At 36.8% G+C, this 16,893-nt stretch overlaps 1 protein-coding gene and 1 long non-coding RNA gene across 3 annotated transcripts in view; one reads left to right on the top strand and one right to left on the bottom strand.

Moving 5' to 3' along the window:
* Window positions 1–525, bottom strand: part of LOC118626178 — a 33,693-nt gene extending 33,168 nt beyond the window's left edge. Inside the window, exon 1 of the long non-coding RNA XR_004958872.1 lies at window positions 485–525. This is a non-coding gene — a long non-coding RNA (uncharacterized LOC118626178). The remainder of the gene's footprint in view (window positions 1–484) is intronic.
* A 700-nt stretch (window positions 526–1,225) lies between these two features.
* The window catches only part of SECISBP2L (SECIS binding protein 2 like), a 65,368-nt gene continuing 49,700 nt past the window's right edge, over window positions 1,226–16,893 (top strand). For both annotated transcript variants that reach the window (XM_036262623.1, XM_036262615.1), the window contains exons 1-4: window positions 1,226–1,405; window positions 10,465–10,643; window positions 12,591–12,915; window positions 14,361–14,490. In XM_036262623.1, the coding sequence (XP_036118516.1) occupies window positions 1,382–1,405; window positions 10,465–10,643; window positions 12,591–12,915; window positions 14,361–14,490 (658 nt within the window). In that variant the 5' untranslated portion in view covers window positions 1,226–1,381. The remainder of the gene's footprint in view (window positions 1,406–10,464; window positions 10,644–12,590; window positions 12,916–14,360; window positions 14,491–16,893) is intronic.

The following is a 16,893-nucleotide window of genomic DNA, read 5'->3' as shown; positions in this document are numbered from 1 at the left end:
TTTGGTACACCAGGGTACCTGGGGACAACGCCCAACCAACTGAACCACACCGGCCAGGACATTGATGCAAGTCTTGTTAACCCAATATGGTATCTGTGACCAGGTCAAAATACACTATCGACTTAAGTACAATACAGTTAGGGACTTCACAGACCAGCCTCTTCTTGGAATCCTAACCCAGTAAAACCAGACCAACAACCTAGACTAACTGAAAAGGCAATTCAACTCTTTACTGATGTCCCCTGAAGCAAGACAAAGCAAACTTCTTAAATTCTCTTTCCCAGCTTGAATCTCCACGTCCATCAGTCCCCCAAACAGGAGTAACCTCTACTCTCTTCTTTCACTTCAGTATAACTTAGCTTATTTAGGTTTGTATTTTTCTTCCTCACCCTGCAGCTGGCCAGCAAGCAAGAACTTTTCTGGGAAGGGGTGTGTGTTGAGGGTGTGCCTGCCGAGATGCCCAGAGGGGCCCTGCCATGCTCACCAAGTGTCCAGTTACAGCGCAGTCTCTCTCCTCAAGGAGCTAATGAACTGGAGAGGAAAGGAAGGATCAGTAAGGGCAGTGGAATACATCATTATCTGGTGGGCGGTGTGCTAGCGGCTGGCAGGAAGGTCAGGAATTCTGAGACAGGCGGAGGCCTGGAGGGGAGCCCGGGGCCTGCACCTGGACGCTGCATTCTGTAATCTGTAATCCGTATGTGTGGAGACTTCTGACTCGGTTTCTGTCTGGTGGCTGTTCTTGGTATTTCCCTTTGCAGTCATGACTCCCTTTGGCTGGGTAACATAAGAAAGAATCATATGTCCAATGAGCAGAAAAAACTCTTACGACTTCACTAAGAAGTGGTTTGGATAATGACATTGTCTCTGAGGTCCCTGAAGATGGGAACCCGCGAGTCCCGAGTCCCAAGTGACTCGGTACCCCTCCAGTTTAACTGTCCAGAGGCATGGCTAAGTCCCATGGGAAGCGCAGGGTGGCTGGGGCACCTGTTCCTAGCACTGCCCACCTGGCCTCAGCCTCCAGGTGAGCCAACCCAGGTTCCCCTGATGGCCGGCGCGGGCCGTCGGCCCTCGCTCCGCCCGCTGCACCGCCAACCCCGCCCGGCCCCCGCGCGCCGCCATTTTCGACTACGCCTCCCGCGCATTTCGGCTCTTCTCGGCTTCCGTCCCAGATGATCCCTCCCCGAAGGTGCCACCGCCTCCTCCATCGCCCGGAGCTGGAGCCTCCTCCTCCGCCAGTGGCGTAGCCGGACTCTGTGTCGGGGCCAGACCGAGAGGGGCGGAGGTCTGGAGCCCGGTCTAGACCCGAGCGGGGGGCCATGGAGAAAGCGGCCCGAGGCGCTCTCCACACCGACTAAGCGGGCCCGTAGCGACTGCAGGCGCCATGGACCGAGCCCCAGCAGACCAGGTACGCGGGCTCGGGCCGGGCCGGCCGGGCCGGGGGCTAGGGGCTCGCAGCTTCCTCCCAGGCGGGCCCTGCCCTCGGATCGTGGGCCTCGGCGGCCGGAGCGCTCGGGTTCGCCCTCGGGCTCCTGAGGCCGCAGACCTACCCAGCCCGGGAGCCTGGCGGCGCCCCGCTCTCCTGCATTGTTCCAGATGCTGCCTCGGGCAGGGGGACTTTTTCCGCCCTGTTGACGGTCTCGCTTGTGCCCCTCCTCCCGGGTCTGGTGGAAGCGGCCAGAAGACTCCCAAGTTGTCCGTGCTCTGCCGACTGGAGGGTTTATAACTTACGGCGAATGTGCACCCCACTTCCCTGCAGTTCTGGAATGTGTTTTCAAGGTGGAAAGGCTTTTGAAGGCTTCTCACCCAGAAACACTGTCGGAGAACGTGTGATAAGTGCAGAAGGAGGGGGGGTGCTGGGCTACGTTCCATGGAGCGGAGCTTTGTTTTTACAGTGGTTTCACGGGGGTGCTCCCTTTAAGATAGGAAATACTACGGTTTCCCCTGGCCCTTCTGCCTAATTATTTTGCAAAAATTAGTGTTTTCTATAGATTAAGCTTATATCTTAAGGGTGTGGGACCCGAAGCATTGAATTCATTCTCGAGATTCATAAAGTAGTCCCATTAGTGTCTGTTTTGTTTTTAATTGCACCGAATCCTTGATTATCCATGCTAGTAGGTGCTGAGAGGCAGGGATTTTACGATGTCATCGCAACGTAGAAAATACCGTTTTATATCCCCCCCAAAGTTTCAGTGTTTTCCATTCTTGAGACCTCTGTGAAATGACGTAAATTCCATCAAGTCGAAGTTTATTCACTATCCATTCCCCTCTTCAATTGAAGGCCTTGCCCAGTGATGAACTAGGCTAACAGATGAAGGAAAAGGAGAGATTAGTGATTTACCTAATTATTTTATAAGTGGATAATTAGCACCTTAATAAATGAGACAGGATTTTCCAAATTCCTCTGTGTGATTGATTATGTGTAGCTAGTGAGAACCAGTTTAGATTTAGGAATTGGGCTCTTTCAGGAGGCAAAGCACAGTTTCCTCGTTGTGTATATTTCTTTTTACAAAACCTTTAATTGTTTTTTTAAAAAAACTTTATGTGACTATGACTCTGAAAACACAAATAAATTTATGAAAAAATACGTGGATTTACCAAAGCAAAATTGATTGGAGCTTCTTGGCAGACACATATGGGCTTTCCTGTTACCCAGAGTATTCTATATAAGGCCTGTATCCAGTTTAATGAAAAACTGTTTTAAGGTATCTATTAAAAATACCTGAGATTTCAAAGTCTGACAAATTAATAGAAAATTTTCTTGAATGACTTTCTTGTTTGTGTGTTACTAATGAAAGGGTTAAACATTTTGGTCCTATTCCATGATGCCAGAACTATAACCAGCAAAGCTACCACATGTATACTTAGGGTTCCTTTCATCCTAGAGGAAATGTAATTAACTGTTTAGATAACTTTTATGTGATTATCTTTTTTTTTAGTCTTCACCCGAGGATATTTTTCCCACTTATCTTAAGATAGACTGGGAGGGAAGGAGGGAGGAGGGGAGAGAGAGAAACATTGATGTGAGAGAGACATTGATTGGTTGCCTCCTGCATGACCCTAACCACAGCCCTGGGCAAACTGCAACCGAGGTACATGCCCTTGACCAGAATCGAACCCTCAACTCTTTAGTCTCCGGAGTGCCAGTGCTCTAACCACTGAGCCAAAAGGGCCAGGGCTGGATGTGATTATCCTAACAGCAAGTGCTATGAGCAAATTATTTGAACTAGAGAGCCTCTTCTTTCATCTTACATTTTTCCAAAGTTCACAGCCTATTTAAAAGTCTTGTAGAAATTTAAGAATTAGAGAAAACTCAGGAATGTAGTTTTTCCTTTGAAGAATTTTTTCCATTTTTTTCCCTCCAGTACCTCCTGCCTCCTCCCCAGGCTAATCTTAAATAAAGAGAAAAATTTCAACTGTCCCCACATAGAAATTGAGATCCCCAAAAAAGTGATGCTATTTTGCCTAGTTCATGCAATAGGCAGTTAATTCAGGGGTCCCTGGATGATCTGGAAGGCGGGTGCTTCATTTTATATTAGCATTTTTCTTGGGTGAGACTCTGTTATTTTCATAATATTCTCAAAGGGATCCATCATTGAAAAAAGGCTAAGAACCATGGTAGATTGGGGCTAGAACTGAGATTTCTCAACTTTGTGGAGTTCTCGATAATTTCTACTATACCATAGTAATGTAATGGCTTTTCCAAGTTATTGGGAATATAGTTTTATATTTTTACTAATGAAGTGAATTTAGGTAGGTAAAAGTCATGAAAAATATATGTGATAATGTGCTGAATTTCCATTTTTCCTCAGAACATTTGTTTTTTCACTTTTATTTTATTTTTTGGTATGTGGCCCTAGTGGGAACCGAACCCGGGTCTCTTTGGTCCACAGGCCAACGCTCCGACCGATGAGCCAAACCGGCCAGGGCTGTTTTTTTATTTTAAACCAGTGTTGGTTTATATTCAGAATTCCTGGCAATGCCTAAGGCATTATAACTTATTATAATATTGAAGTGGTTAGCAATTAATAAAAGTTAGATTTTTTAAAAGTATTTAATACAAATTTTCTACATTTCATGTTAATTGAAATCCCTGGAGTATTGCACAGTGTAACTGTTTTAAACTGTGTTTTGCCTAAAGGTATTCATATTGCTGTTCTTGGAGTACCTCTTTTTAAAAAAAACGTATAAAATCTTTGATTAAAAGGATAAATTGTGTATGTTTGGTCAAGATTATAAAAAGTGAGTTAATAGGAATACGTGCTAGATAATAGTCTTAATTGCAATAATGATTATGTGAAAAAATATGAAAGAATTTCAGGAATATTATTTTTTAGCAAGACTGTTTTAAATAAAAACAAATAGCTTAATTTTAACTGCCAGAATTAGATGTTCTAAGAACAGATATGGCTTGGTATAATACATTTTATTCGTCCTTAAAGAAAAGAAAAAAAGCTGGTGTAAAGCGATGTGAAGAATAAATCATGGAGTTCATTTGTTTATAAAGGCTTTAGTGTTTCTATTTCTTAGGAAATTTAGGACAGTGTTTTGAGATTTCATTTTTTAAAAAAATATTTTTTCTTTATTGACTTTAAAGCAAGAGGAAGGGAGAGGGAGAGATAGAAACATCGATGAGAGAGAACATCGATTGGCCACCTCCTGCGTGCCCCCCACTGGGGATCGGGCCCACAACCTGGGCATGTGCCCTGGTGGGGAATTAGAACCAGCGACCTCTTGGTGCATGGGTCCACGCACAATCAGGGAGCCACACCAGCCGGCTGTTTTGAGATTTAAGAAAAAATAAACAATGGCCTTAGAAGTGACAGAACATTTGAGGTTTACATTCTCTTTTGTATCATCAAGTAATTTAAACATTGGCTGTATTTTTAGTATATTAACATTAGATAGGTGTTTAAAAAATAATTTATAAAATTATTGATCAATAGTGTCTCTAATTTTTAGAAAAGCAAATATATAACAAATAGACATGAGTTCATACAGAGTTGTTATTCAATAAATATACAAATTATCTGGCTTAAAATTTTCTCCTTTAAATAATGTATAAACTTCAAATAATATCAGCACTGTAACTAAATGTATTCTAAATAAATTACTATAAATAGTTATACATAATACTTACAGTTTGCCTTTATGGATATAAGCTAGTGATCTGTCTTAACAGATTATTAAATAATATTTTCATAGTCCGGCCGGAGTGGCTCAGTGGTTGAGCGTCGACCCATGCACCAAGAGGATGCTGGTTCATTTCCTGGTCAGTACACATGCCCAGGTTGTGGGCCCAATCCCCAGTGCGGGGCATGCAGGAGGACGCCAATCGATGTTTTCTCTCATCGATGTTTCTTTTTCTTTCTCTCACTTCCTCTCTCTGAAATCAATAAAGGAAAAAAAAAAATTAAAAAAAAAATTTTATAATCAAAAAAGAAAGTAAACAATGCTCATTTAGTGAAAATGCCATTTGGAAATTTTAAATGGCTTTTTTCCCTAAGCCTTTAAATCAAAGAGGAAGTAAAGTAGAATTACATGTTATTGAGAAAGTAATAACATACTACATGTGAAAACCTATGGATGTGGCTATGCTCTGAGGAAAATGCATAGTCATAAATGCTTTCATTGTTAAACATTTTAAAAGGAAAATAAAAATTAAGCATCCAAGGCAAGGAGCTAGGGGGAAAACCCCAGAAAAGCAAGGGAGAAAATAAATGTAAAAACAAATTAATAAAGTAGGTAACTGGTTTTAGAAAATACCATCAGATTTTAGCAGGATTAAATGCAGTTCTTTTTAAGAAAAGGGGGAAATGTTTGGATAGCAAAGCAAGTGGGCAGAGTAGAGTCTAAGTTAAATGTTCTGATTTTTTTCCACCTCAATGTTTTCTGAAGTTTTGCAAAACTTATATGTGTAACTGCAGCTTGTTGTGGCAAATGGTTCACTTTCAGTGTAAGCCATTCCAATCAGAAAACAATTTAGCCAGCAGGTATTCTTAAACACTAACTTTTTTTTTATTATTCAGAAGACATTTATTTATTTTAATTCTCACTGGAGGATACTTCTTTGATTTCTCAGACAGTGGAAGGGAAGGAGTGGGGGTGGGGGAGAGAGAAACATCGATATGAGAGACAGCGACCGGTTGGTTGCCTTCTGCTTGACCCAACCAGAGCCAGGAATCAAACTGCAACTGGGGTACGTGCCCCTGACCGGAATCGAACCTGAGATCCTTTGGTTTGTGGGCAGACACTCTAACCTCTGAGCCAAACCAGCCAGGGCCAGAAGATATTTATTTTATCTTTGGCCATAACATATAAAATATCTTAATATTTTGATATATCATATTTCTGCCTTCACATAGAACATGGAGGCTTTCCACGATCATATTTTTTGTGTAGGAGTGTGGTACATACTGAAATTTCACTGTGGGAGAATTCCTTATTTTAGTCCCATTCAGTTTTGATATTAAGTGGGTGACATTTTTCTGTTGCTTAATCTGGGAAGATTATTTATACTGTTCTGGAGATTCTGTCTTGGAGGGATTTAGTGTACATTTCCTACTGATGGGTGCTTAGTAGTAATGTTTACCTATTTTCCCTAAACTTGTCTATACAGTGCTCTTTCCAGAATATGTGCTCAATACATATTTATTGAATTATATGTAGGCTTTCAGTGATCTAAATGCTTTTAATAAAAATCTTATTTTAAAGAGTTTTTAACAAGGTTATTATAGTTTTATGTTTTGATAAATTCTTGGGTTTTCTAGATTATTCACATCAAAGAGGTTTTATTATTGACATTTGTTTTAACGTGCAAAATTTTAAATGAATGTGGAACTCTTTCTTTCAAATACATGCTTCTGGACATGTAAAAATTATGATTTTTCAATAATTTGGAAAATTCTGAATTAATTTCTGAAAGAGACAATTTTACTGTGTAGTTCTTTTTGCTTTTTTTAGGCAAATAGTACAGAAATTTGTTGTTTGTAGTTTATAGATTATACCATATTTATATTTTCTTTTAAGAGATAACTCCTTGCTATAAAATTTCTGATTTCTAAAAAAATAGATTTTGGCAAAGGTAGAGACTAAAGACCAAAATTCAGACTGAAAAATGTTATATGAAGTAACTAGTCTAATTTTCTCATAATGTTTTTGTGCTGTACTGTATAAGACATTTTTTATTTCTATGCTAATATAATTGAAATATTGATAGACTCTGTTGCTTACTTAACATATTATCTATATGGATTTTGTTATGTGGAATTTTAAGAATAGTTCAGAACCTTAACATTACATTTCAGGTCTGAAAACAGCAGATGCTGCATTTTGATGTATGATACTGTAGGCCTCAAAGTCACAATAAACAACTTTTAAAATAGTACAGAATTGTAACTATAGGGGAAAGTTTGCCAGTCTGTTCCTACTAGTGACATCTTCTGTTTGTGCAGCTGTTGACTACAGCAGCTTCTCTTTTTTGCTGAACACAAAGGATCATTTTAGTGTTTGTGAATTTTATTGTTGAACTCTGATATCTAGAATTGCACTTATCGTAGAAACTAATACAAACTTTAATATTTACGGGTATACAGGGGTGGGTAAAAGTAGGTTTACAGTTGTGAGTATGCAAAACAGTTTTTGTATTATTTATATATTAATTGCTGTATTATTTATTATTAACCTATTTTGTCCACTCCTGCATACTGTATATGTGACGACATGAGTTATAATTTATGCATGACACTTTAAAGAAATGTTTTTCTTTATTGATTTTAGAGAGATAGGAAGGGTGAGGGAGAGAGAGAAATATCCACGAGAGAGAACATCCATCAGCTGCCTCCTACACGCCCCCTACTGGGGATCAGCCTGAAACCTGGGCATGTGCCCTGAAGGGAATGGAACCAGTGACCTAGCCACACCGGCTGGGCTGTGCATGACACTTTTTAAACAGTGACTTCCCTAAGTTCATAAAATTCTTAAAAGTATAGATGAAACTAGGTATAAAAAACTTACAAATTTTGACTTGAGCAAGAATTTGAATTTGTTGTTACCAAAGTAATTTATGACATTTTTTTTGAGGGGGATATTAAGAAAACTGTTATTTAAAAATGTTATTTCTTTATACTTATATTAATATTGCTTCTTTTTTTATATTAGACTGAGAATTTGATGTAACCATGTTCCTTGTTTTTTTCAGAGTGCCATGATATAATTTAATTTATTTATATTTTTATTGTTGAAAGTGTTACAGATGTCCCTCTTTTTTTCCCCATTGACCCCCCCTCCTTCCCGCTTCCACCCCAGTCCTTCCTTCCCCAGCCTAACGTCCATGTGGATTTGTTGTGTATATGTGCATATAAGTTCTTTGGTTTATCTCTTCCCTCCCCTCCCACATCCCACTTCTCTGTGGTTTGTCTGTCTGTTCCGTACTTCCATGATTCTGGATCTCTTTTGGTCGACAGCTTATTTTGTTCATTATGTTCCACAAATAAGTGAGATCATGTGGTACTTGTCTTTCTCTGACTGGCTTATTTTGCTTAGCATGATACTCTCTAGGTCCCCCTATGTCGTCTCTAAGGGTAAGAGAGGTCTCTTTCTTCATATTCCTTGTTTTAAAAGAAATCCTAATGTCTTCTAGTTTAGATTTATAAAGCTGTTCAGAGTTCTTATATATTCAAAAGGACTTTTTGATTTTAAAAGTCCTAAAAGTTACATTTTTAGTATAGTTAAAATCTGATATGTTTTCCTTCTTATGCATATGTATGAACTATATAAAGCAAGTTTCCATTATCTGTGCATTATTGTTGAAAAACCAGCTTTTTTCTCTAATTGGGAAAACATTTATTAGGTTGATTATTTTATGCCTTAAATAAATAAGTTTGGAGTTCTAGTGACTATCACAGTGAAAATTACTGACTTATTCTATTAGCATTTGAAGGAGTTTTTGCCTCGTGTTGAAATTCAAGAAACTGAGTTTAGTTCACAGATACTTGTAAGTGCAGTAACTATATCTACTTCAGATTTGGTTAACAGTATAAAGGTAGACTTCAAAGTTAAATCAGATTTGAGGAAAGATAGGGAGTTAATACTGCTATATAATAGTTCAGATTATCTTCTCCCTCTCTCTTTTTTTTTTACATGTACTTCTGAATGTCCAGTAGAATCTTTTTAGAGGAAAATTTTTTTAAAGACTATATATTGAGCATGTCAAGTCTTGTCTTTAGCTTTTCTTGGATTTGTTACTGATTACTTTTCTGAGAAACATGCCTGAAATTTATTCTGAGAACTCTACCTTGGTGAGAGCTTCTAATAAATGCAATCCTTGTGTGTTTGTTGAGGGAAAATTCTGGTTAGGATTGTTGGTTTGAGGTAATTGATTTGAGTGGTTGAAACATTGGATTGCATTTCACCTACTGTAGGTTTATATTTATGTGGTTTTTAACGTCTGCTTTTCTAGAATGTGCCTATAGATTTTTCTTTTTATAATTAAAATTTTAAAAATTTGTTGTTAAATATAACAGATGCAGAAAGGAAACTGCCTAAAACCAATGTACAGCTAATTGAATTATAAGGTGAATACCTTGGATCACTAAAGTTAGGATACAGAACTTTGCCAGGCTCTGCAGTATCTCCTCCCAATCACAGCTCCTTCTTTCCTAACAGTAATTCCTATCCTGACTTACGGATCTTACTTTTCTTTATAGTTTTGTCACCCATATGTACATTCTTAAATACTTTAGTTTTTTTTTTAATCTGTCTTTTAAATTTCTAGATTTTTTATAAGAAAAAATATGAAATAAACTAAATCAGAGTACATATTCTGAATTACTTTAGGTTGTTCAGCTTGTCTTCAGGGAAACTGAAGTACTTATTTTTTTCCTAGTTTAAGCATGAACCAGAAGTTTTCTCCCTCTTATATCTTTTTTTTTTTTATTCATCTTAGACATTTTCCTTCCTTTTAATTTAACCATACTAATCTAATTTCCGGAAATGGACAGAAATAGACTATTTTTTTATACTATTCAAACAAACATAATTATTCTTCAGAGTGTGGTTTAATGATGTTTTTTTTCCTGTAACAAAATAAGTTAAAAACATATTGTTATATGTGAAGAGTTAGATTTCTTACTACTCCCAGCTTTATTTTTGGACTCTGAGATATGACTTGACTTCCTTGTACTCTTGATTGTTTTAACAGCTTTGGTTACGTTAAGACATGATTTCATGGAAATGTAGTAGCCTTAGATAAGTTTTTCCCATTTTATTTAATGACTTTGTTTAAATAACTTAATCGTATTTAATTATTTTTATTTGTCATTGTGTTCCTTTGGCTGTTTTGTGAATACTGAAAAGAGACCTACCCAATTACTGTTTGTAAAAATTGACTCATTGTTAAATTGTGACTTTAAATTATTTAAGTTTTTTGCTTATTTGTTAATAATATGTTTTACCTTTTCTTTGAAGAATGTCAAACTGTCAGCTGAGGTAGAGCCATTTATTCCCCAGAAGAAGAATCCCGATACATTTATGATCCCTATGGCACTCCCAAATGATAATGGAAATGTTTCTGGTATAGAACCAACTCCAATTCCCAGCTACTTGATTACTTGTTATCCATTTGTGCAGGAAAATCAGTCCAATAGGTAATGTGCTTATTATTTTCTTTTTTTAGTGGTGGTGGGGGGGTGGGAAATACAGAAATTCACAAAGCACGCTTCTTAATTGTTTCCTTTTACAACTTGTAAACATGAACCATTTTTCTATTTTTTAAGAGGAGTTAATAAAACCAAATGATGTGGAAAATTGAAAATTATTAACATGAATTATTTTCTCATTCTTTCTAAAAGGATATGGAGTTCTTTGGATATGTCTCTTATAATAAGTAACAAAAATTTGTTTGAAATAAATTGACATAAATGGAGGATTAAATTACTCAGATAAATAGAAACCTTTTTTGAGATTAGGCATCTAATCATAATTGCCAAGATAGTCTGGCATAAGAAAATGTCAAGGGATAGTCCTTAACTTTGAACATTTTTTGGTTAGTTAGCATATAACTCTAGACTCTGATTCTAGTTCTGAATTTAGCTTCTGTGCTATTGTCTACAAAATGATTTAACCAAATGCTTGCAATTCAGATAATGTGTGATAGTAACCACTAGGTTGTAACCTATAGTCATGGTAGCCTTTCTAATCCTGCTTAGATGGTCTGGATGATAAGCACTTCATTGGTGCAGTTTATTGTATTGCTGTATACAAGTAATTTTAGACTCTCTCAAGTTATATCACACACAGAAAATTATAGTTCTCTAGTACTGTGGAATGAATAGATGAGGCAGCTGGGCTCTAGCCTCAGCCCAGCTGCCCTCCAGGGCTAAGGCAATCAATATCTCTATACATCTATAACCCATTGTGATACACTAGTGTGCCAAGGCACATTCTTTGAGAAATTCTGGATTTATGAGATATGAGACCACTAAACAACTCTCAGAAATCAAATGTTCAAGTTAATAATCTGAAACTCTTAATAGTTTTGGAGATTGGACAGATAGAAACTAAGGGATCCTTCTCAATTAAAGTTAGCATTATATATTAAAAAATCTTTAACCTATATGGACTATGTCCAAAGTGATTTGTAAATTAAATGTAATAATAATTTTTTTTTTGACAAAATGGTCAAGTGTATAGTATGATAAATTTAATTTTCTTACTTTACCAGATAATCTTTTGAGAATTCATGAGTAAGCCAGCTAGCAGATTATTTAAAAATATTTTTAGAATTATAGCAGTGAACATTTTTCCATTTTGCTTTGTCATAGGAGTAGTGAGGAAATGTTCTATGCTCCAGCTCCTCATCACCCCTTATTCGTCAGAAGCAGCCTTCTCTGAGAAGGACTGCTGAGACAAGAAGAATCTGCTGGTGGTGCTTTATAGGAACTGTACTAGAAGAAGCTCCAATGCTAGGAATAGGACGGCAGTGGACAGGCTTACCTTTTCTTCTCTTCTTTCCCTTGGACCTGAAACCTTCTTCCATTGCCAAGGAGGGAAGCCAAGAAAAGAGCTGGACTTGGCCAAGTGTTAAGGGGAATATGGGAGAGGAGTAAGAGGCCCTGGGTCAGAGTTAAAGAAGGAGATGTGGAGGAATCAAGTCACCCGTTGTAAAGATCACTTTACATAATGATCACCTTACACTGCTCTTTGCAGATGGCTGTCACAGTTATTAGCGTTGGGTAGGAACGTAGGACTGTTGGCAGATCCAGCAACTAGGTGTTTAACTTTTAGGTAGAAATATTGTGAGGATGTTGAGGGAAGAGTTACAAATAAGAGGGGTATGTACTTATAAAATTTTGGAATGCAGTAAAACTATCAGGTTGAGTTCCTTTATACTGTCATTTAAGTTGTTCTTACACATACACAGTAATTTCTACAGCAAAAAAATTTATAAGATCATAAGTTTATCTTGTTTTTCAGAATTATTATGAAGCCACTATTTGTTGTTGTTGTTGTTGTTTTCATTAAAATGAGTTGAGACTTTAGCATTACTTTTATAATTGTCAATAGATTTGTTGTTTTTTTATTTGTTTGTACAGGCAGTTTCCATTATGTAACAATGATATACGATGGCAACAGCCCAATCCAAACCCTGGTGGACCATACCTTGCCTACCCTATTATATCTGCTCAGCCACCTGTTTCTACAGAGTATACTTATTATCAGCTGATGCCAGCACCATGTGCCCAAGTTATGGGTTTCTATCATCCTTTTCCTACACCTTACTCCAACACCTTTCAAGCTGCAAATACTGTAAATACTATAACCACAGAATGCACTGAGCGTCCAAATCAGCTTGGACAGGTCTTCCCATTGTCTGGTCATCGAAGCAGAAACAGTAACAGAGGACCAGTAGTACCAAAAGTAAGTGACTGATTTTGATTGTCTTTTATGTTTGATATTTGTATTGTTAGTAATAGTATAAGTAATCTGCCACTTGGATTGATTAGCTTTTAATGCTGAATTTACTATAAAAACATTTCATTCACTATCATAAAATAGTTAAGGGTATAATATTTATGAAATAATTTTTTTTTTGTTTTTTATTCCTCATTTTTAATTGATGATGATTTATAGTCATGTCCAAGTTCCTTCAAAGAGTTTTACATAAACATAATACACAAATATTTCCAAATTATTTTAATTTAGTGATAAAAATTGCATAGTAATACCAGTATTAATAAGTGGTTAGTTTGGATCTCATGCTAGCAGTGTTGAGTGGCTAATGCACTTCAGGTAATTTTAGTGTTCAGATATCAGGAGGAGATATTATGGAAAAGAACATTTGTGATTCATTAGATCCTTCAACTTCATTGTTTCTATCCTGTGAATTTTTAGGAGGAATACCATTTTGTTATTCAAAGGGTTACTTTTCTATTGAAGCCTTAGTATCAACGCAAATAAGTAAGACATCTTTCTTCTCAGCACTTTTGAGCTGATGGAAAGCGGAGTGACTTCTTAGGTGCACCTTATATCTATATCATCAAGAGTTGGTGCTTTCGTAGATTCCATTAGCCCAGCTTCTTCAGTGAAAAGCCTTTGTTGTCTTCTGGCATACATTTTATAAACTAAAATACAAACAAGCAGCAGAGGTTGTTTTAAAAGACTTGTTTTTCATTCATGGGAACACCCTGGGTCAAGGGAAGTCTTTTTTGGGACTTCTGAGAATGAAAAAAAATAAGTATTGGGAATAAAACAATGGTATATAACTTTCATATATTGAAAAAACATGATTCTCAGAGTGCATTTCCAGCTTGAATTGAGGAAGTTAAATTCAGAATTCTGTTGTGTAAATTGAGATTAGTGAATACTCATATTTTTAAAAATGAAGGCAAGGATCAGATTTTAATATTTTCTTTGTAAACTCCAAAGCAGAAATTTCCTTTGTACTTCATTCCTGTCATGAAACTAAAATTTGGCTTTTAGATAAGTTAGCACCGTTTTTATTATCCTTTTAGGTAAAAATTTACAGTCTCTTATATGACATAATTATATGCCTATAATTTATTAGTTATTGATTGAGAAAATTAAAAATACAAGTAACAATTAAAAATGAATTTATATTTTCTGTAGTGTTAATGGTTATTTGAAAAGTAGTGTTTAGATGTGTGTACAGTACCTTATATGATTGGCTGCAGATAATTTCATGAAATCCAAACACAGTAGCCCTGTTTCCCTGTGAATTGGGAGCCACTCATTTGGAGCATATATTTAAGTATATTGTGTAAAGGATGTGTATTCTATAATGTTCAGTACATTGAGTAGAATCTTAAGTTTTTTTTGTTTTTTTTTACTTAAATTATCAACAGCTTTTACAACAGCACATAAAAAGCAAAAGGCCACTGGTGAAAAATGTAGCTACTCAGAAAGAGACAAATGCAGTAGGTCCTGATAATCGATCAAAAATCGTGCTTCTGGTAGATGCTTCACAGCAAACCGGTAAGGCAAGGGTTCTTATATACAGTGCACTTCACTGATTTTTATCAGTTGTCACGTATTGTCTTTGTAATTATACCACTTTATGATTCTAGACTTTCTTTCTTCCATTTATCCTGCCACTTTGTGAAATTCTCTAAGGAGGATAAAATGGTTCATGTCCTTAATGTTCTTCATCTTGTTTGCTGGCTTATGTACAACTTTGAGCAGGGTTTGAAGTTTCCTTATAAAGTAGTGGAGCAGTTCAGAAATCAGAGATGGAATTTTTCAAAAATTGTAGAAATATGAGGGAGTCATTTTGGTAGAAATCGTAATTGTACATGTCTTTATAACTAGGTTAAAACTCTTTATAAAAACATTCTAACATCCTATACTTTTATAGAAAGAATTAGTAAGTTTTCATTGGGTATTTTATTTAGCACAAATCTAAACCAGACCTATGAGTTCAGACAAGTAAAAATTTTGGACTAGCTGGATATAATTTTACCAAAAGTTTTTTAGAGGATAGTATGAATATTAAATACAAAAGCTTTATCCTGGTAATAGATAAGAATTAATAGTCTCATAATATTCTAGCTACTTTCCAGTTTATATCATAAAATTCTACCTAATAGCTATAGAGTAGATAGATCTTTTACCTCTTACCCATTGTCATTGACACTAGTAAAAAAAATCCTTAATGATCCAAGGCCAAGAGTTAGATCTGTTCAAAGGCACATTCGTTTTTTACCCCTCTACAATCTCCACTCAAATGCAGTTTGGTTTAAAATGAATTAGATGGCACATACTTTCTTTCATTTGGGATGTACCTTTTCTTTTGGACTTCTATTCAGTTATCCTTTTATAATTGTTTATTTTTTCTTTTTTAAATTTATTTTTGTTACAGATGTTTCTCCCCCCCATCCCACCCTCCTCCAATACTCCCCTCCCCCACCCTCCCCGCCCTGTCCCCAGCTTTGTTGTCTGTGTCCATTGTTCATGCATACATGCATATAAGTTCTGTGGTTTATCTCTCCCCCCCACCCCCTTTTCTGGGGATGGTCAGTCTGTATGCTACTTCCACATCTCTATTCCTCAGACTGTTACGTTCATTATATTCCACAAATAAGTGAGATCATGTGATATTTGTCTTTCTCTGCTTGGCTTGTTTCGCTTAGGATAGTACTCTTCCCTTTTATAATTGTTTAGATCCACCAGGAGCACGAAAGGTTTTGGGAATCAGTTAAAGAACAATCTTGCTGACAGTACAGTCATTGTGTGGGTTGTAGGGCATAAAGCAATGAGGCTCTGACAAATGCTTGGGGTGGCTATGGAAAGGAATCACAATGTAATATATTACAGACTTTTCTGTGTTTGGGTTGTTCTAATCATAGTGACCCATCTGTATATGTTTTCAACCCTGGACTGCTTTAAATATTATCTGTACTTCTTTAGTTTGATCATCATGACCACAAAATCAGCTTTCTGAAGTATAAGTATTAGCAAATGAAAGGATGAAGGTATAATTTGAGTAGATATTGTCTATCACTATTCTTATTTAGTTTTTAAATTCTGAAGATTGTACATTCACTCTGTGTTTTTATTCTTTAGTTTGTTTTTAATTTCTTAGGATTAATTAGTATCAGTCAGAAGTGGAATGAAATACTATAATTTGAAGGAATTTGTAGCAGATTTTTACACTTGAGCACAAAATTTTATTATTTAATAAGAGTTTAGTAAGTAGGGTACATATAAAATAATATATAAAAGTGAATTGCATTTAGCCCTGGCTGGTTTGGCTCAGCAGTTAGAGCATTGGCCCACAGACCAGAGAGACCCGGGTTCGGTTCCCGCTAAGGGCACGTACCTCGGTTGCAGTTCGTCCCTGGCTCTGGTTGGGTTGTGTGGGTGGCAACCAGTTGATGTGTCTCTTTCACATCGAATTTTCTCTTCATTCTCTTTCTCCCTCCTTCCCTCCCGCTCTATCTGAGGATGAATGCAAAAGAAAGAAAAAAAAGTTAATTGCATTTAAGTGGGCTATCAAGAAACAAAATTTAAGAAAAGATGCCATTTAAATAGCAACAAAAATATAGTTTCTGGCAATGAACCTTATATAACATATACCAGACATTTATGCAGGAAACTATAACTTTATTATAGGACAATTTTTTTTTTTTTTTTTTTTTTTTATCCTCACCCGAGGATATTTTTCCATTTTTTGTACAGATAGAGTGGGAGGGAGAGAGAGGAAGGGAGAGAGAGTGAGAAACATCGACGTGAAGGGACACATCGAGTGGCTGCCACCCGCACGACCAACCAGGGCCGGGGACAAACTGTAACCAAAGTATGTGCCCTTAGCGGGAACCGAACCCGGGTCTCTCCAGACCGCAGGCCGACGCTCTAACTGCTGAGCCAAACTGGCCAGGG

Source organism: Molossus molossus, unplaced genomic scaffold (genome assembly GCF_014108415.1).
Source record: "Molossus molossus isolate mMolMol1 unplaced genomic scaffold, mMolMol1.p scaffold_m16_p_1, whole genome shotgun sequence".
NCBI classification, from domain to species: Eukaryota; Metazoa; Chordata; class Mammalia; order Chiroptera; family Molossidae; genus Molossus; species Molossus molossus.
Note: the sequence above shows the minus strand (reverse complement) of the source record. Positions and strands in the feature narration are given on the sequence as shown.